General features: G+C 51.1%; 3 protein-coding genes across 6 annotated transcripts in view; 2 read left to right on the forward strand and 1 right to left on the reverse strand.

The window, feature by feature from the left end:
• ints3 (integrator complex subunit 3) overlaps positions 1-4,283 on the forward strand; it is a 19,545-nt gene extending 15,262 nt beyond the window's left edge. The window contains exons 26-29 of the mRNA XM_030063753.1: positions 2,816-2,916; positions 3,057-3,129; positions 3,217-3,373; positions 4,002-4,283. Coding sequence (XP_029919613.1) covers positions 2,816-2,916; positions 3,057-3,129; positions 3,217-3,373; positions 4,002-4,079 — 409 coding nt within the window. The 3' untranslated portion in view covers positions 4,080-4,283. The remainder of the gene's footprint in view (positions 1-2,815; positions 2,917-3,056; positions 3,130-3,216; positions 3,374-4,001) is intronic.
• Positions 4,284-7,694: 3,411 nt separating this feature from the next.
• LOC115367328 (C2 calcium-dependent domain-containing protein 4C-like) lies at positions 7,695-9,270 on the reverse strand. The gene is made up of 2 exons (XM_030063003.1): positions 9,097-9,270; positions 7,695-8,403 (listed from the first exon to the last, which is right to left on the reverse strand). Exon 2 carries the CDS (start codon positions 8,397-8,399, stop codon positions 7,779-7,781), a length of 621 nt encoding a protein of 206 aa, XP_029918863.1. The 5' UTR covers positions 8,400-8,403; positions 9,097-9,270; the 3' UTR covers positions 7,695-7,778.
• gon4la (gon-4 like a) overlaps positions 9,194-20,000 on the forward strand; it is a 24,435-nt gene continuing 13,628 nt past the window's right edge. For 2 of the 4 annotated variants that reach the window (XM_030062995.1, XM_030062996.1), the window contains exons 1-8: positions 10,901-10,940; positions 11,098-11,317; positions 12,053-12,264; positions 13,145-13,219; positions 14,085-14,135; positions 16,948-17,001; positions 17,440-17,535; positions 17,711-17,803. In XM_030062995.1, coding sequence (XP_029918855.1) covers positions 10,908-10,940; positions 11,098-11,317; positions 12,053-12,264; positions 13,145-13,219; positions 14,085-14,135; positions 16,948-17,001; positions 17,440-17,535; positions 17,711-17,803 — 834 coding nt within the window. In that variant the 5' untranslated portion in view covers positions 10,901-10,907. Of the gene's footprint in view, positions 9,329-9,674; positions 9,768-10,900; positions 10,941-11,097; positions 11,318-12,052; positions 12,265-13,144; positions 13,220-14,084; positions 14,136-16,947; positions 17,002-17,439; positions 17,536-17,710; positions 17,804-20,000 lie in introns of those variants that run through there. The other 2 variants (XM_030062997.1, XM_030062998.1) reach the window with 2 other exon arrangements.

Consider the following 20,000-nt stretch of genomic DNA (forward strand, 5'->3'; position numbering starts at 1 on the left):
CACACACACACACAGGCTGAGAGACAGACAGGCTGAGAGACAGACAGGCAGGCTGAGAGACAGACAGGCAGCTGGGAGAGCACATCAAGGCCCAGCTGATCAAGAACAACAACCAGCCCCGCAAGAGGCAGAGGTACTCACACACACACAGACAGGCTGAGAGACAGACAGGCTGAGAGACAGACAGACAGGCTGAGAGACAGACAGACAGGCTGAGAGACAGACAGGCAGCTGGGCGAGCACATCAAGGCCCAGCTGATCAAGAACAACAACCAGCCCCGCAAGAGGCAGAGGTACTCACACACACACACACAGACACACAGACAGACAGGCTGAGAGACAGACAGGCTGAGAGACAGACAGACAGGCAGCTGGGCGAGCACATCAAGGCCCAGCTGATCAAGAACAACAACCAGCCCCGCAAGAGGCAGAGGTACTCACACACACACAGACAGGCTGAGAGACAGACAGACAGGCTGAGAGACAGACAGGCAGCTGGGCGAGCACATCAAGGCCCAGCTGATCAAGAACAACAACCAGCCCCGCAAGAGGCAGAGGTACTCACACACACACAGACAGGCTGAGAGACAGACAGGCTGAGAGACAGACAGACAGGCTGAGAGACAGACAGGCAGCTGGGCGAGCACATCAAGGCCCAGCTGATCAAGAACAACAACCAGCCCCGCAAGAGGCAGAGGTACTCACACACACACAGACAGGCTGAGAGACAGACAGACAGGCTGAGAGACAGACAGACAGGCTGAGAGACAGACAGGCAGCTGGGCGAGCACATCAAGGCCCAGCTGATCAAGAACAACAACCAGCCCCGCAAGAGGCAGAGGTACTCACACACACACACACAGACAGGCTGAGAGACAGACAGGCAGGCAGGCTGAGAGACAGACAGGCAGGCAGGCTGAGAGACAGACAGGCAGCTGGGTGAGCACATCAAGGCCCAGCTGATCAAGAACAACAACCAGCCCCGCAAGAGGCAGAGGTACTCACACACACACAGACAGGCTGAGAGACAGACAGGCTGAGAGACAGACAGGCAGGCAGGCAGACAGACAGGCAGGCTGACAGACAGACAGGCTGAGAGACAGACAGGTTGAGAGACAGACAGACAGGTTGAGAGACAGACAGACAGGCTGAGACAGACAGGTTGAGAGACAAACAGGCAGGCTGAGAGACAGACAAGTTGAGAGACAGACAGACAGGCAGAGAGACAGGCAGGCTGAGAGAGACAGACAGGCAGACAGGCTGAGAGACAGACAGGCTGAGAGACAGACAGGCTGAAGTCCAGGTAGTAACCGGATATCAATATCAGTATTGATCCAGACATAATTCACTGATTGGATATCGGACTGATGTCACTGATCCATATACTAATGCACACACACACTTACACACTCACTCACACTCACACACACTCACTCACACACTCACTCACTCACACACACGCACTCACACACACGCACTCACTCACACACACACACACACTCACTCACACACACACACACACACACACACACTCACTCACTCACACAGCATGTGTGTTGGCACTGAGCCCTCCTGCTGTGTTTTGCTGCTATAGCGCCACAGTGGCTGGTGCCGGTACTGCAGCCACAGCATTGTGCTGCAGTGAGACGGTCCTGTGAGCTGCTGCTGGGCGTCGCCCTGCACCTCATCTGCACCTCACCTGCACCTCACCTGCACCTCACCTGCACCTCACCTGCACCTCACCTGCACCTCACCTGCATCTCACCTGCACCTCACCTGCACCTCACCTGCATCTCACCTGCACCTCACCTGCACCTCACCTGCACCTCACCTGCACCTCACCTGCACCTCACCTGCACCTCACCTGTACCTGACCTGCACCTCACCTGCACCTCACCTGCATCTCACCTGCACCTCACCTGCACCTCACCTGTACCTGACCTGCACCTCACCTGCACCTCACCTGCACCTCACCTGTACCTGACCTGCACCTCACCTGCACCTCACCTGCACCTCACCTGCACCTGACCTGCACCTGACCTGTACCTGACCTGTACCTGACCTGCACCTGACCTGCATCTCACCTGCACCTCACCTGCACCTCACCTGCACCTGACCTGCACCTCACCTGCACCTGACCTGCACCTCACCTGCACCTGACCTGTACCTCACCTGCATCTCACCTGCACCTCACCTGCACCTCACCTGCACCTCACCTGCACCTCACCTGCATCTCACCTGCACCTGACCTGCACCTCACCTGCACCTGACCTGCACCTCACCTGCATCTCACCTGCACCTCACCTGCATCTCACCTGCATCTCACCTGCACCTCACCTGCATCTCACCTGCATCTCACCTGCACCTGACCTGCACCTCACCTGCATCTCACCTGCACCTGACCTGCACCTCACCTGCATCTCACCTGCACCTGACCTGCACCTCAACTACACCTCACCTGCACAGGCTTTTCAGGAGTTGCCATAGCAACTTGCACCCCCACACCTGTTTGCATGTGAAGCCACTTCACCTGGCTTTGCAGTGCATTTTGTATATGTTGGCTCTCTTAAGACGATTTTACTACAGCCTCATGTAACCTCACACAACAACAACAACAACAACAACAATGATGATGATGAGGATGAGGATGAGGATGGATCAGTCGTCCATATCAGCTGAAACCCAAAACCCAGGTTTCAGAATCAAGGTGCACATTCCTAACTGTCTGTCTGTCTCTCTGTCTGTCTGTCTGTCTCTCTGTCTGTCTGTCTGTCTCTCTGGCTGGCTGTCTGTCTCTCTGGCTGTCTGTCTCCAGTCTTCGTAGCTCCAGCAGTAAACTGGCCCAGCTGACTCTGGAACAGATCTTAGAGCACATGGACAACCTGAGACTGAGCCTGAGCAACACTAAGAACAACTGTGAGTACACACGCACACACACACACACACACACACACGCACACACACACACATGCACACACACACACACACACACACACACACACACACACACACACACACAGAGTGGTGTTTGACTGGTTGTTGTTTGTTGCTTGCAGTCTTCAGTCAGACTCCCATCCTGCAGGCTCTGCAGCACGTCCAGGCCAGCTGTGACGAAGCACACAAGATGAGGTACACACACACTGTCTCACACACACACACACACACACTCACACACACTCACACACACACCCCCTGAGCGTGTCCGTCCCCCTGCAGGTTCAGCGACCTGTTCTCCCTGGCGGAGGAATACGAGGACTCGCAGTCGAAGCCTCCCAAGTCTCGGCGTAAGGCTCCGGCGTCGTCGCCTCGCTCCCGGAAAGGAGCGGCGCCGCCCGCCAACAACGAGGAGGAGAGCGCCTCCAGCAGCGCCTCGGTACCTAACACACACACACACACACACACATACACACACCCTGCTCGCATGGCCGAGGCCACGCCCCCATCAGGACACAAACAGTTCATCACAGGATGAACGTTCACTGGAGTTCTGTCAAAAAACCCAAATTAGCAAGAAATCAGTAATAATAATAATAATAATAAAGTTACAAGAAAATTACCAGAAAATTACATTAAAAAACAACAACAAATAATTTAAAAAAAAAAAGAAAATTAAGAAAATTATTAAAGTTAAGGAAATTGGTAGAGAATGACTGGAAAATTTGTAAAACAAAAAAAAAATACTAGAATATTACTGTAATGTGTATATATTTAAACTGAAATCACAAATAATTTTAAATCAAATTAAACACAGAATCATCTGTAGAAATCTGCCTGAAAAGAAAAATGGCCCCGCCCACTCACTTCTCCTCCGCTGAGGGGCGGAGCCTGACTGTTTGTCATGTCGGCTGTGATATCAATCAAAATTATGATACTGATTATTGATACATTCTGAATATTGATAATCAGCAGGGATGAGGGGTACAGCTCACTGATACTGACTGGTGTGTGTGTGTGTGTGTGTGTGTGTGTGTGTGTGTGTGTGTGTGTGTGTGTGTGTGCAGGAGGAGGAGGACTCCAAGCCCAAGGCTCCAAAGAGGAAGAGGAAAGGCTCGTCGGCCGTCGGCTCCGACAGCGACTGACCCGCCGACCCGCCGACCAATCACACGCCAGCTGCCATAACAGAGACCAGCCCGCCGCACGGGGCCGTCAGCCAATCCGCCGCCGCCCGCCCCCGCCAGGTCCCTGCCGCCCCCCTCCCCACAGAAAGAGACGCCACTGACACGAGGGGGCGAGGGGGGGCGGGGCCTGTGAGACGCCACACTCCAACTTCCTGCTTTTTTTTTTTCTTCCTCTTCTCAAAGCTGATTGGCTGGTGTGGATTGGGTTTCAGGGAGGGGGGGTGGGGTGGGGGTGTTTCTGACTGGAAGGACAGACGTTTAGATGATGAATCTGACCTTGTTTCCATGGAGACGAGGGCTCTGTCTCCCTCATGTGATTGGACGAGGAGGAGGAGGAGCCACAAACCGACAACCAGACGGGGTTTCATTTTAACACGAGGAGGATGATGATGATGAGGATGATGATGATGATGAAGATGAAGGCGCTCACGTGGGTCTCATGTTTCCTGATCCAGCTTTTTTTGTTTGTTTTGTTTTGTTTTGTTCCCCCTTTCCTCAGGGATTCTGGACTTTTACTTTGGAGAGTCCTGACTTCCTGTTCATACCAGCTACTTCCTGTGTTCCGCCTCGTCCCGGTCACATGACTCGCCTCAGCACCAGCTGGGAAAAACAAACAAACAAACAAACAAACGAAGCGTGTGGGGCGGCGTCCCGGGCACAGATTAAAAGCTGAATTCACTTTGCAGATTCTTTAATCTGCATTTAATCTGGATTATTTCTTGTTATTGTTATTTATTTATTATTGTGTGGATTGAAATGATGTGATCTGTTTCTGCTTCAGTTCAACACAGAACAGAAAAGATTCATCAGGTTACAGAATTATGAAACGAAGCCTCTGAAGCCTGAGCACCTTCATGTCATCACTTCCAAAAAAAACTGAAAAAAGGCGACGAGCAGCTGAACTCAGAAATGACAAAACTTAGCAAGAAATTGGTAAAAAATGAAAAAAAGACAAGAAAACGAAGGAACAAAAACCCCAAAACAAGGAAATGACCTGAAACCAAAGAAAAAAAAATCCTGAAAATTAAAATAAAAGGAAAGAAAAAACAAAATGACCCGAAAATTTGCCCAAAAGTTTCCTCCATCATTTTGATTAGAAATCTATAATTATGATTAGTTATGTGATGTCGTTATAAACCTCAGCGTTTTGTAGTTATTATAGAGTGTGGATGTTATAGAGTCTGAACAGAGATATTTGTAATTAATTATAAATATAATTTAGTTTTCTGGATCTTTTAGAAAATTTGTTTAAATTTTTCCGTTGCTCTTTTTCCTCGTTTTGTGAAATTAATTTGTTCAGGTTTCAGTGGATTAAAGTAATAATCCACAAGCATTTAACCCTTTAATGTAAATGAACATTAATGTTGATCACGTTCTCCTGTGTTTTCTGTCATGGAGGAAGCAGCAGGGGCTTGTGGGTAATGAACGATAATGCACCGCATCCAAACCAACAGCAACACGCAGCTAATCTCAAATTAAGACGTCTGTCTGTTCTGAGGCTTAATCTGATCATTTAATCTGTGTCTGGGAGCGCCGCCCGCCCCAATCCGTTTGTTTGAGACGGACGCTGGCACCACAGAAGAAGAGTTCGAGCTCAACTTCAGAACTTTTTTTTTTTTTAAATCCACACGGTGAGGCCACGCCCCCGCCGCCGCCGCCGCTCAGAGAACTGAAGACAGAACCAAACAGATTCAGAACCTGCCGCCGTCTTCTTGGCCCTGATTGGCCGTCGTATCGCCGTCGCTCATAATCAGCAAGTTTTCATTCAGCGCCCCCTACCTGGAGCCGGCGGCGCTGCGGCAGGCGTTTGGCTGCAGGAGAACGTGAGGAACCCGTACGAGGAACGTGCCGCTCTGCTGCTGGGTCCACTTCCTGGCAGCTGATTGGCTGAGGCGACAGAGTGGGTTCTTTGGTTTGGTTTGTATCCGTGTGGACGCCGCCGCCGCCCTCGGTCTGCGACGAAGAGGAAGTCGTGCATCACAGCATCGACCAATCAGCAGCCGGCTGGCCTCTCAGGTGCTGAGAGCGGACACAGGTTCTAACAGTGAGCCGCACGAGTCGTGGAGAACCTTGGAGAACCTTGGAGAACGTTTTCAGTCGGTTTGTTTTTTTATTTCCATGTTGTGATGTTGAAGGCTTCGCCGCTAAGAAACCAAACGATCGATGCTCGAAAACAGAAAGGGGTGTGTGTGTGTGTGTGTGTGTGTGTGTGTGTGTGTGTGTGTGTGTGTGTGTGTGTGTGTGTGTGTGTGTGTGTGTGTGTGTGTGTATAGTTTAAAATGAGCCCCCACAGCTCTGGTTGTCCTCTTACAGGGTTTTAAAGTTCAATTTAATTTAAAATCTGCTGACAGAAGCCCCGCCCCCTCTCCCCCCTCATTGGTCACATTCAAGATCTGGGACGTTCTCATTGGACAGTTTTACTTCCGGACGAGCGCAGAGACGAGCCCAGAGACAAGTCGCTGAACTTTTTAATGGAAATTTCTTTCTACTGACCTATTTTCATAAAAAAGGATCATAACTATGTGAAATGATTATGATATTAATAAAAAAGGGCTAAAAAAAGATTTTCTGGTTTTATTTCTTGACAGTTTCACTAAAGACACATTTCCTTGTGAAATATGGTTTGATAGTTTGATGAGGAAACTGAAATCTGTTGGACTTTGGTGTTTACGTTTCGAGCTGATCTGGATTCACTTTCATGATTTTCTTCTCAGATCCGTGAAGTTTCTGCTGACTGGACAGATTTCAGTCCAGCCAATCAGAGGCCAGTCCAGCTGTGATGTGTTTCCTGCTGAAACTTTAAGATACAAACCAAACAAAATTCAACAAGGTTTCTTTACTGCCTTAAAGGGACAGTTCACCCACTTTGAGAAATGATATTTTGCATGTTTTGTCCTGCTGGACGGCGGCGGCGCTGCGAGGCCAACGTCCCGACTGAGGCAGGGAAACGGGCTCTCCTAAAAAACATGTTCAAACATGCAGAAACATGCATGCATTTTTAAAAAGAAGGTGTGTTGAGTGTGTGTCCATTCCTGCAGTCTTCACACACACACACACACACACACACACACACACACACACAGATTTGGCTGCAGGAGAAGATGCACAAAATAACAGGAAAGACTTTATTGTAACTTTTAGTTCAATAGTGTCCTTAATATCTGATTTCACTGTACAAACCTGGTGTGTGTGTGTGTGTGTGTGTGTGTGTCATGAGCCAGCTGTGACTGATGGGTGTATTGATCAGGAGGCTGCTGTGTGATCAGGTCATATTGATGATGCAGAGCTGTTGAAAACATGACAGCAACAGGTGTTTATATGCAAATGAGCTCATTAGGGGCGTGGCCACCTCCATGTATGGCTGATTGTGGGAGCGTGCATGAGGGTCGTGCACGTGCCAACAATTAAGGGCTGAGGTTTATAAACCTGAGCAGGTGTGTGTGTGTGTGTGTGTGTGTGTGTGTGTGTGTGTGTGTGTGTGTGTGTGTGTGTGTGTGTCCTGAGCCTGAAACCTTCAGTGATACTTGGGATTTGCTGTCTGACTGACAGCTGCAGCCGTTTGAAGAACCAATCAGATCATTTGAAAAAGTTTATTAAAATAACTTAAACATTAAAATCAGGGTTAAACAGTCAGCTGGGTTCTCTCAGGGTTCTCTGTTCTCAGTGTGGTTGGGTTCTCCTGGCCGGGCTCAGCGCCCTCAGCGGCCTCTTCAGCTCCTTCACCAGCTGCAGCCGCAGGGCCTTAACGGGCCCCAGGCGCCGGGAGCCGCCAGGAGGCCCCGCCGCCGGGTCCACCGGGCCGCCGGCGGGCCCCCGCTCATCTGCGTCTGTGCCGTCGGTGTCCATGACCTCCACAGTCACCTTCTTCTGGTGGAAGAGAGACTCGCGGCGGCGCGTGCACGGGCTGGCCGCCAGCACGGCCCGGAAGCCGTACGGCGTGGTGACCTTCCCCACGTGCGGCAGCGACATGGCGGCGCGCGTGGACGGGTCCACGTCCACCTCGGGGTTGACCGCGGCGCCGCGGCGGCGACGTCTGTCCCTCAAACCAGGAGTCGGGACACGGAGCCGCAGGGCCGCCGGGTGGGCGGGGCTCCCCGGACCGTCGGCGCTGCCGGCGGAGTCGTCAGACAGCAGCCGCCGGCGGTCCGGACTGTCCCGGCCGGCGCCAGGGGAGCGGAGCCGCAGCGGCGTCCTGCAGGCCGACGGGATCAGGAAGCCCGGAACCTTCTCCGGAGTCAGAGCCAGATTCCCCAGAGACACACCCAGCCTGCAGGCAGACATGATGCTGCAGGAGGAGATCATGTGACCATCAGGCTGACATCATCATCATCATCATCATCATCAAACCAGTGAAACATGAGAGAGCAGCAGGATGCAAACTATCAAACGGCTCTTTAAAGAACTTCAGCAACAACAGGTTTTTTAAGAGCTGCTTCAGTCAAGAACCCTTTTTAAAAGGTTCTTTAGTAGTTTTTTTTTTTTTCCAGAATAAAAGTTTGAGTGTTTTAAATCAGATGATTGTGTTTCAGGTTGAAAACCAACATGAACATGTTGTTGGCCGGTTCTCCACGTTCCTTTTTCCTTCACTGGGTTCCGAGCTCTTAAACATGTTTTCTGATGGTTTATAGAGCGAGACATTAATCCATTCACTGAGGAAATAATCTGCACATTAATCCACAAGGAAAAGAATTGTTAGCTGCTGCCGCCACCAAATAACTCCAATAAACATGAAGAACCTTTAGCACTTTAAAGAACCACAGAGAGTGAGTGGAGAACCAGCTCCTAAATAAAGAGGTTCTCCAGCTGCTGATGGTTCTTGGTAGAACCACAGAGCGTTGAGGAACCATTTAAGAACCAGTGTTTCTGGGAGAACAGTGTGAGTTAGTCAGGTTCAGTTTGTTAAAGAAGCTCGTTCAAACTGAAGAGCTGATCTGATCACAACAAACAATTCAAAAAGGTCGGCAGGTTCTCCTCTCACCTGGACGTTCCTGTTGGTTCTTTAATGTTCTGGAAGATGTTCTCCTCCTGCAGAGTCCTTCCAGCTCCATGAGACCTGCCTGCTTTTATACAGGCAGACGACTGATCCCAGAGCAGCTGCTCCCACCTGCACAGGTGAGGCCAGGTGGGAACACACCTGAGAGCCGTTAGCAATAAAGCTCAGCCCGAGCTGCGTTGCTCAGAACACAACACGACGAGAGAGAAGAGAAAACGTGAGTTCTGTTTTTTTTTTTTTTTTTTTTTTAATGTGCAGAATCTTCCTTCTCTTCATTGCCATCACTTCACTTTCTTTCAGTTTTCTGTTTAAAAAGTTAAAATAATTTCAAACGAGCCGCTCCAAAGGCGTTTACACCAACCCGGAAGTGACGTGTGTTGTTATGACAACACCGCAGCATCACATCAAACATCAATCAAGAAAACATTTTTTTTTTAAATAACTGTGCATGTAAATTATAAAACATACGGAACAGTTAGGCTTCTAATAGAGTGTAACTTTACCTTTATAGGAACAATAAAGTTTGTATTAATGTCCGCTGCCTGCCCGCGCGGGGCGGGGCGGGGGCTGTTTCCAGGGAACCGGTTCTTACGTCACACACCCGGAAATGTAGTTTCAGAGCGCAGAGAGCCGTGCAGCGTTGTGGCGGATGAGAGGTGCGCTGTTTTTAATGTGAGCCGGTCTGTGTGTGTGTGTGTGTGTGTGTGTGTGTGTGTGTGTGTGTGTGTGTGTGTGTGTGTGTGTGTGTGTGTGTGTGTGTGTGTGTGTGTGTGTGTGTGTGTGTGTGTCGCGATGCGCGGGGACAGCAGGCCCGCTGCCCGCGAGCCCTCAGCGCCCCGACACGGAGCTCCGTGTTAGCCTGTTAGCCTGTTAGCGCGTTAGCCCGTTAGCCTGTTAGCCCGTTAGCCTGTTAGCAGAGCAGGGTCGGGTACCGGGTATCGAGGCGAGGCTCCGGGCAGAGTTTGGTGTGAGCTCAGGGGCGGTGAGTTGAGGCTCTGGTGTCCGAGCCGCAGCAGGGCGTCGTGAAGCTCTCATGGAAACTGTCGTCGCTCCTCAAGCTGCCCGGAGACGCCTTCAGGGACCCTCAGTGGCTCGGTGTTCCCACAGATGATGAAGTTTATAAAACCCCCTTTAAATTCCTTTTACGTTGCCGACAGCAGCAGCCTCTTCGGTGTGCGATGATGATGATGATGATGATGATGATGATGATGATGATGATGATGATGATGATGATGATGGATTCAAGCCCAGCCTCAGTCCAAATATTCACGCTAAATCCAAATTACCATCAGAGGAAACCTGCATGAGTGATTTGTATCGTGTTCATTTATCGGTGTCACGCTCACCTGGGGGACACCTGCCTGCTCGGTGCCTCAGACACTGTAGCTTTAATATGAAATATGAAACATAAAATTACAGCTTAAAAATCTGCAGTACAAGTAGAAGTACTGTTCCTCTGCTGGTATGTGACTGCAGTAGAAGTAGAAGTACTGCTCCTCTGCTGGTATGTGACTGCAGTAGAAGTAGAAGTACTGTTCCTCTGCTGGTATGTGACTGCAGTAGAAGTAGAAGTACTGTTCCTCTGCTGGTATGTGACTGCAGTAGAAGTAGAAGTACTGTTCCTCTGCTGGTATGTGACTGCAGTAGAAGTAGAAGTAGTGCAGTAAAAATGTCCTGCAGTAAAAGTCCAAAGTGTCTCATGTCAAATGTCCTGGCAGTAAAAGTGACTGAGCTCCTTTTTCCAAACAGTAACTGTGTTAGCTGGGATCTTTTCCAGAGAACACGCTGCACACTGCATGCTTTTAAAGGGACATTACACTAAAACTGAGGTGAGGACCCTGGAGACAGTTGAGTCTATATGGTCCACGCTGCTGTTTTTCATGGTGCAACTTTTATTGTGAAATTTGGAAAATGTCTCTGAGCGCGTCCCGTCACCGTGGCGCTGCTCTGTAACTTCCTGTCCTCCTGTCTCGTGTTCACTCCCAGAGGTCATGTTTCTCCACGATGAACTCGGCCCGCAAACGCCTCAGACTCAGCCCCTCCAAGAGCGGCAGGACGCACCCCCCTGCCGCCACGACCCACGATGCCTTGCTGCCCACCACAGAGGCGGAGGGGGCGTTGCAGGAGGAAGAGGAGGAGGAGGAGGAGGAGGGCTACCTGCTGGTGGAGGAGGACACCACCGACTCCAGCCTGGTTATCACCATGGGTACGATGCCTTCACTGACCTCCTGTCCCGTTTCTCTCAGCTCGCAGGGTCACATGACTAGGAGCCTACAGTGCGACCATTTCAGAGTAAAAGTTTTCTACATGCAAATGCCTTTTTGCAAACACGAAGGGAAATGCTCACAGATTTGGACATGGATGAGATAGATATTCAGTAAAATGAAACCAAATAAGAATATAAATTATGTAAAATGCAGATTAGCAAATGCATATATCCTTCACACAAAATATAACTGGATCATTACAGTGATGATTATAGTAAATATATGTTTCAACAGAACACCTGCTTCCAGGGCCGGGATGATATGTTTATCTCTGGATTCCATACTGTCACAGTATTTGGGTGCTGGTTCGATATGTATTGTGATTCTTCAAGTGCTGCAATTTGACATTGTGATTTATTGTGATGTTTGTTTTCTGAATCCTCCTCTGGTCTGATGAGGCTGTGATTCTCCTAGAGGTCACTAGAGGTCATTTTCTCCAGCTTGGTCCAGTTGGACAAAAGTCTCTGCCTGGAGTGAAATGGCTGCTATGGGGGCCAACATCATCACACAGGAATCAAATGTGGCTCATTGAATCCACAAGAGTCTCAGCTTTCCAGTCAAAGCAACTGATGCATGAATCCATTCAGTAATAAAAATCCCAATGCCAATGCTTTTTATTGGTTTGTTCCCACGCCTGGAAGTAAAACCTGACTCCGTTTCCTCCTGTCTGTCAGAGGAGCCTCGGCCTGAGGGGAGGGGCATGCGGAGGAGGGCGGGGCTGAAGAGGAAGAAGAAGCTGACGGAGGAAGAGGAGGAGGAGAGTGAGGAGGAGGAGGAGGAGGAGGCGGGGGTGGAGGTGGAGATTGACAGGCAGCTGGACCAATCACTGGAGACCAAGTCCAAGCAGCACAACCTGACCAGCGTCAACGTCAAGAACATCATCCATGTGAGTCGCACGTATCGATCAGCCCCTTATTGATTGGCTCCATATCGATCAGCCCCGTGTCGATCAGCTCTGTATCGATCGGCCCCGTGTCGATCAGCTCTGTATCGATCGGCCCCGTGTCGATCAGCTCTGTATCGATCGGCCCCGTGTCGATCAGCTCTGTATCGATCGGCCCCGTGTCGATCAGCTCCACACTGATCTGTGCAGGAAGCAGGGAGGGGCTTTTCTGATTGATAGTCTGAAAAACAATCAATTATCAATCAGTTATTGATCACCGTTAACTAATCTGGCCTCAACACATGACAGACACTGATGAACAGAAGGGATTCATTGGATTTTTCCGCAGAAACATGAGCAGCTTGAGAAGAAATGGCCCTGAAAATTTCCAAGAAATTGGAGGAAAAAGTTACAGGAAAATGACCTGAAAATCAGCAAAGAAGGAAAAGAAAAGCAAAAAGTAAAAACAAACAGGAAAATGACCTGAAATTAAACGAGGGCCTGGAAAAAATTTAAAAATGACCTAAAAATTCACAGACATAAATTTAAATAAAATATAATTTATAATAATTATAATATAATAATACAGTTTTCTGGAAACTTTTCCCCTTGTTTTTTTTTTTTCTTTCTTTTTTTTGGATGATGTTTGAAGAATTCCCTCTTTCTGTGTTTTTTTTTTTTCACTTTTCAGGTCATTTTCTTTCTTCCTGTCTTTTTTTGTCAGAGCCTTTCTGAGGCTGGAGGTCAGGTGCTCGCTGTGTGTCAGCAGCAGATGGTTTCCTGTGTGTGTGTGTGTGTGTGTGTGTGTGTGTGTTCTCTGGTTTGGAGCTTTGTTTGTGAGGAAACACGTGGTAACCATGTGACCTTGACCTTTGACCCACAGGAAGTGATCACCAACGAGCACGTGGTGGCCATGATGAAAGCCGCCATCAACGAGACGGAGGCCGTGCCGCCCTTCGTGAGTCTGCTGGTTCTGCTGGTTCTGCTGGTTCTGCTGGTTCCGCTCTGTGGAGGTTCTCGGAACTCTCACCGCGAGTTCTGTGAACTCGCTGTGAGACGTTCTCACAGAACTCAGCGGTCTGTTTACCGTCACCAGACGTGTGCATCACTTTTTAGAGTCCTCTGGAAACACGCCTGTTGTGCTTGGGTGTGATTCTGTCAAACTGTTTGTTTGTTTGTTTGTTTTCTCAAGCTGCAGTGTGTTGGCCTCTCAGGGCCACCGTACCTTTTAACTATCAAACATGACACTAATGGATCCAGCAGTGTCAGGTGAGACAGGTGAGACAGGAGTGTCAGGTGAGACAGGAGTGTCAGGTGAGACAGGAGTGTCAGGTGAGACAGGTGAGACAGGTGAGACAGGAGTGTCAGGTGAGACAGGAGTGTCAGGAGAGACAGGAGAGACAGGAGTGTCAGGTGAGACAGGAGTGTCAGGTGAGACAGGTGAGACAGGAGTGTCAGGTGAGACAGGTGAGACAGGAGTGTCAGGTGAGACAGGAGTGTCAGGTGAGACAGAAGTGCCAGGTGAGACAGGAGTGTCAGGTGAGACAGGTGAGTCAGGTGAGACAGGAGTGCCAGGTGAGACAGGAGTGTCAGGTGAGACAGAAGTGCCAGGTGAGACAGGAGTGTCAGGTGAGACAGGAGTGTCAGGTGAGACAGGTGAGTCAGGTGAGACAGGAGTGTCAGGTGAGACAGGAGTGTCAGGTGAGACAGGTGAGACAGGAGTCAGGTGAGACAGGAGTCAGGTGAGACAGGAGTGTCAGGTGAGACAGGTGAGACAGTAAAAGGTGTGTGACTCTGCTCTGTCTTTCCTGTGTGTGTGTCAGGAGCCCAAGATGACGCGCTCCAAGCTGAAGGAGGTGGTGGAGAAAGGAGTGGTGAGTCTGTCTGTCTCTCTCTCTCTGTCTGTCTCTCTCTGTCTCTCTCTCTCTGTCTGTCTCTCTGTGTCTCTCTCTCTCTGTCTGTCTCTCTGTGTCTCAGCTGTGTGTTGTGGTGAAGGTCAGTCTAAAGGTGGGTTGTGGTTCTGCAGAGACTCAGCGCTCACTCAGTGTCCCTGCAGGCCGTGTGTGTCCAACATGCCTCTGCGTAACACGCTGAGCGATTCTCTGCCAAAACGCTACGGGCGCGTTTTTTTTTTTCCTGCAGACCTCCGGACCCTGTGGCGTCTGGTCGCTCCTCTACCTGTTGTGGTGCCGGCAGCGCTGTTTTTAAAAGGAGCAGCAGATCCAGACCCAGCATGATCCAAACTTTAAAAACAATTTGAAATAAACCGACGAGTCGAGATGCGATCACAGCAGCAGCTCTTTTAAAAATGACGCTGCCGGCACAACAACAGGACGTGACGCCGGAGGGGCGAAATGCTGTAGCTCGGCGGACCAATCACAACTCTTGTTGTTAGTGGGGGCCTGTGTTGGGGGCTACGTGGGGTCTGCGTAGTTACAATTTTTCGGAGGCAAGGCTCTGCGGCAGTGGCACAACCCCCGTACGCTCGGCTGACGCAGAAGCATGATCCAGCCTTCAGGCCTCATAAATCCTGTCTCCTGCATTAAACCTGTGAGAAACACAAGCGCACACAGCCCGTTCTCTGAAACTCTCCCTGTAAGACGAGCGGACAGCACTTCCTCCTTTCTGTGATGTCACACATAAGGCGACTCCGCCCACTTAAACTAGCTGGCTCGCCTCCCCAGGTGACAAGCTAACAGGTGACAAGCTAACAGGTAACAAGCTAACAGGTGAGCCACATGGAGGAAGCGCTGCAGCTCCACAGACGAGGCCAGGAGGCTCGCGTTTCCCTGCACGCTCTGATCACATGGTCATTCCTGTTTACCACTGAGCAGCGTGGGGTTCAGTTACTCGCCTGTGATTGGCCCGACCATATGTCACTCAGAAAACAGTCAGCCAATCAGTGGAGAGATGCTGATTCTCTCTTCTGATTGGCTAAAGGAACCGTGCTGCCAGAGCTCCGGGAGAAAGGTGAGAGAGAGGAGCTGAGAGACTGTATTTATCAGAACACAGGTAGTCAGAGCAACAGGTACTCAGGACCACAGGTAGTCAGAGCCACAGGTACTCAGGACCACCACAGGTACTCAGAGCCACAGGTACTCAGGACCACAGGTACTCAGGACCACAGGTACTCAGAGCCACAGGTACTCAGGACCACAGGTAGTCAGAGCCACAGGTACTCAGGACCACCACAGGTACTCAGAGCCACAGGTAATCAGGACCACAGGTACTCAGAGCCACAGGTAGTCAGGACCACAGGTACTCAGAGCCACAGGTACTCAGAGCCACAGGTAGTCAGAGCCACAGGTAGTCAGAGCCACAGGTACTCAGGACCACCACAGGTACTCAGAACCACAGGTACTCAGAGCTACATGTACTCAGGACCACAGGTATTCAGGACCACAGGTACTCAGAGCCACAGGTACTCAGAGCCACACGTACTCAGGACCACCACAGATACTCAGGACCACCACAGGTACTCAGAGCCACAGGTACTCAGGACCACAGATACTCAGAGCCACAGGTACTCAGAGCCACAGGTACTCAGGACCACAGGTAGTCAGAGCCACAGGTACTCAGGACCACCACAGGTACTCAGAGCCACAGGTACTCAGAGCCACAGGTACTCAGGACCACCACAGGTACTCAGAGCCACAGGTACTCAGAGCCACAGGTACTCAGGACCACAGGTACTCAGAGCCACAGGTAATCAGAGCCACAGGTACTCAGGACCACAGCTACTCAGAGCCACAGGTACTCAGGACCACCACAGGTAGTCAGAGCCACAGGTACTCAGGACCACCACAGGTACTCAGAGCCACAGGTACTCAGAGCCACAGATACTCAGAGCCACAGGTACTCAGGACAACAGGTACTCAGAGCCACAGGTAATCAGAGCCACAGGTACTCAGGACCACAGCTACTCAGAGCCACAGGTACTCAGGACCACCACAGGTAGTCAGAGCCACAGGTACTCAGGACCACCACAGGTACTCAGAGCCACAGGTACTCAGAGCCACAGATACTCAGAGCCACAGGTACTCAGGACAACAGGTACTCAGAGCCACAGGTAATCAGAGCCACAGGTACTCAGGACCACAGCTACTCAGAGCCACAGGTACTCAGGACCACCACAGGTAGTCAGAGCCACAGGTACTCAGGACCACCACAGGTACTCAGAGCCACAGGTACTCAGAGCCACAGATACTCAGAGCCACAGGTACTCAGGACAACAGGTAGTCAGAGCCACAGGTACTCAGGACCACCACAGGTACTCAGAGCCACAGGTAGTCAGGACCACAGGTACTCAGAGCCACAGGTACTCAGAGCCACAGCTACTCAAGACCTCAGATACTCAGGACCACAGGTAGTCAGAGCCACAGGTACTCAGGACCACCACAGGTACTCAGAGCCACAGGTACTCAGATCACAGGTACACAGAGCCACAGATGCGTCCTGTAGGGAGATCGGCAGGTCAGATGGAACCCTGGGAACGCGACAGCAGGGGGCCTTTAAATAATAACATCAAGAGATTCATGAGTTTATTTGAAAAGAAAATCCACTCTCAGTGTGTGCTGCTCCAAGAAAAGGTTCTACAGAGAACAGTTCTCATCAGACTGTTAAAGGTGTGTGTGTGTGTGTGTGTGTGTGTGTGTGTGTGTGTGTGTGTGTGTGTGTGTGTTGCAGGTCATCCCAGCCTGGAGCATCTCTCCCATCAAGAAGAGCAGTGACATGAACAAGGTGGGAGCAGCAACACAACAACTCAGGAACAACGAAATTACCTGAAATTAAACCATAGAAGCATCCTGAATATTTATTTAAAAAAAAAAAAAAGAAAGAAAATGACCTGGAAATGAGCTAAAAAAAAAAAAAAAAAAAGGTTATCTATAATGTTAAATGTGTAATTATGATAATTATTATGTTGTATTATAAATATAGTTTTCTGGACATTTTCCCCCAGTTTTTTGCTAATAATTCTCTCTCTCTCTCTCTCTCTCTCTCTCTCTCTCTCTCTCTCTCTCTCTCTCTCTCTCTCTCTCTCTCTCTCCCTGTCTCTCTGTCTGTCTGTGTCTCTCCCTCCCTGTCTGTGTCTCTCTCTCCCTGTCTGTCTGTCTCTCTGTCTCTATCCCTGTCTGTCTGTCTCTCTCCCTGTCTGTCTCTCTCCCTGTCTCTCTGCAGGGTCCTCAGTTTGTGGACATCCCTTTGGCTGATGAAGACTCCTCTGATGAAGAGTACCGGCCCGATGAGGAAGACGAGGATGAGACGGCTGAAGACGTGAGGCTTCGCTCCGATCCGCCTCGCTGCTCGCTCCGCTTCCACACTGCTTACTGATTGTGTGTGTGTGTGTGTGTGTGCGTGTGTGTGCGTGCGTGCGTGCGTGTGTGTGTGCGTGTGTGTGCGTGCGTGTGTGTGTGCGTGTGCGCGTGTGTGTGTGTGTGTGTGTGTGCAGACCTTCCAGGAGAGCGACATGGAGAGCACGGCTTCGTCTCCCAGAGGAAGCCGGGTCTGCCGAGTGGACGAGGACAGCTGGAGCCCCTGGCAGGTAACACACACACACACACGCACACACACACACACACATACGCACGCACACGCACACACGATCCAAACAGGGCAAAGGAAATCACCGCAGCACCTGAGACGCTTCCAGCAGCGAATACGAAACACAGCTCCCTCTATTCCCACTGTTCCCAGTTCAGCCAGAGCCTCATAAGCTACAGGCCAGACAGAGAAGCAGCTGCTCTGAGTGCAGACACACAGCTAGCTAACTGTCACAGCACATCACTTCACCACTGGATGAAGACACTGCCATCATCATCATCATCATCATCACCATCATCACCATCATCACCATCATCATCATCATCATCATCATCATCATCATCATCATCGGACAGATCAGACTTGATGATGTCTGGCATCTGGAATTCTTTGCTGTTTTAAAAACGAACTGAAGGCTGACGCCTCTGTGTCGTATCGAACCAAACAGCCTGTATCACAGGACCTCCATCCCCAGGACCTCCATCCCCAGGACCTCCATCCCCAGGACCTCCATCACAGGACCTTCATCACAGGACCTCCATCCCCAGGACCTCCATCCCCAGGACCTCCATCCCAGGACCTCCATCCCCAGGACCTCCATCCCCAGGACCTCCATCACAGGACCTTCATCACAGGACCTCCATCCCCAGGACCTCCATCCCCAGGACCTCCATCACAGGACCTCCATCACAGGACCTCCATCCCAAGACCTCCATCCCCAGGACCTCCATCCCCAGGAACTTCATCACAGGATCTCCATCCCCAGGATCTCCATCCCCAGGACCTCCATCACAGGACCTCCATCCCCAGGACCTTCATCACAGGACCTTCATCACAGGACCTCCATGCCCAGGACCTTCATCACAGGACCTTCATCACAGGACCTCCATGCCCAGGACCTCCATGCCCAGGACCTCCATCCCCAGGACCTCCATCACAGGACCTCCATCCCCAGGACCTCCATCCCCCGGACCTCCATCACAGGACCTCCATCCCCAGGACCTCCATCATAAGACCTCCATCACAGCACCTCCATACCCAGGACCTCCATCCCCAGGACCTCCATCACAGGAACTTCATCACAGGATCTCCATCCCCAGGATCTCCATCCCCAGGACCTCCATCACAGGACCTCCATCCCCAGGACCTTCATCACAGGACCTTCATCACAGGACCTCCATGCCCAGGACCTTCATCACAGGACCTTCATCACAGGACCTCCATGCCCAGGACCTCCATCCCCAGGACCTCCATCACAGGACCTCCATCCCCAGGACCTCCATCCCCCGGACCTCCATCACAGGACCTCCATCCCCAGGACCTCCATCATAAGACCTCCATCACAGCACCTCCATACCCAGGACCTTCATTATAGGACTTCCAATCCCCGAACCTCCATCCCCAGGACCTGCATCACAGGACCTTTATCCCCAGGGCCTCCTCCCCCAGGACCTTCATCCACAGGACCTCCATCACAGGACCTCCATCACAGGACCTCCATCCCCAGGACCTCCATCCCAGGACCTCCATCCCCAGGACCTCCATCCCCGGACCTCCATCACAGGACCTCCATCCCCAGGACCTCCATCCCAGGACCTCCATCCCCAGGACCTCCATCCCCGGACCTCCATCACAGGACCTCCATCCCCAGGACCGACATCACAGGACCTCCATCACAGGACCTCCATCACAGGACCTCCATCACAGGACCTCCATCCCCAGGACCGACATCACAGGACCTCCATCACAGGACCTCCATCACAGGACCTCCATCCCCAGGACCGACATCACAGGACCTCCATCCCCAGGACCTCCATCACAGGACCTCCATCCCCAGGTCCTCCATCACAGGACCTCCATCCCCAGGACCGACATCACAGGACCTCCATCACAGGACCTCCATCCCCAGGACCGACATCACAGGACCTCCATCACAGGACCTCCATCCCCAGGTCCTCCATCACAGGACCTCCATCCCCAGGACCTCTCTGACTGATTTCACAGTGAAAGCAGTTTTTGCAGAGCGTTGTTGGGCTGAATGTTGAGTTCCCTGTTTGCCCCGTGTTTTTAGATGCTGGGGCGTGTGCCGCCGCGGTGTCGTGGCGTGTCAGAGGTCACGTGTCACGTGTTAGAGGTCATGTGTCACGTGCCACCTGCTGCTGCAGTTTGTAGGCTGGACTGAGGCGTCTTTACCGTTA

The sequence above is a fragment of the Myripristis murdjan genome, chromosome 11 (genome assembly GCF_902150065.1).
Source record: "Myripristis murdjan chromosome 11, fMyrMur1.1, whole genome shotgun sequence".
Classification (NCBI taxonomy): Eukaryota; Metazoa; Chordata; class Actinopteri; order Holocentriformes; family Holocentridae; genus Myripristis; species Myripristis murdjan.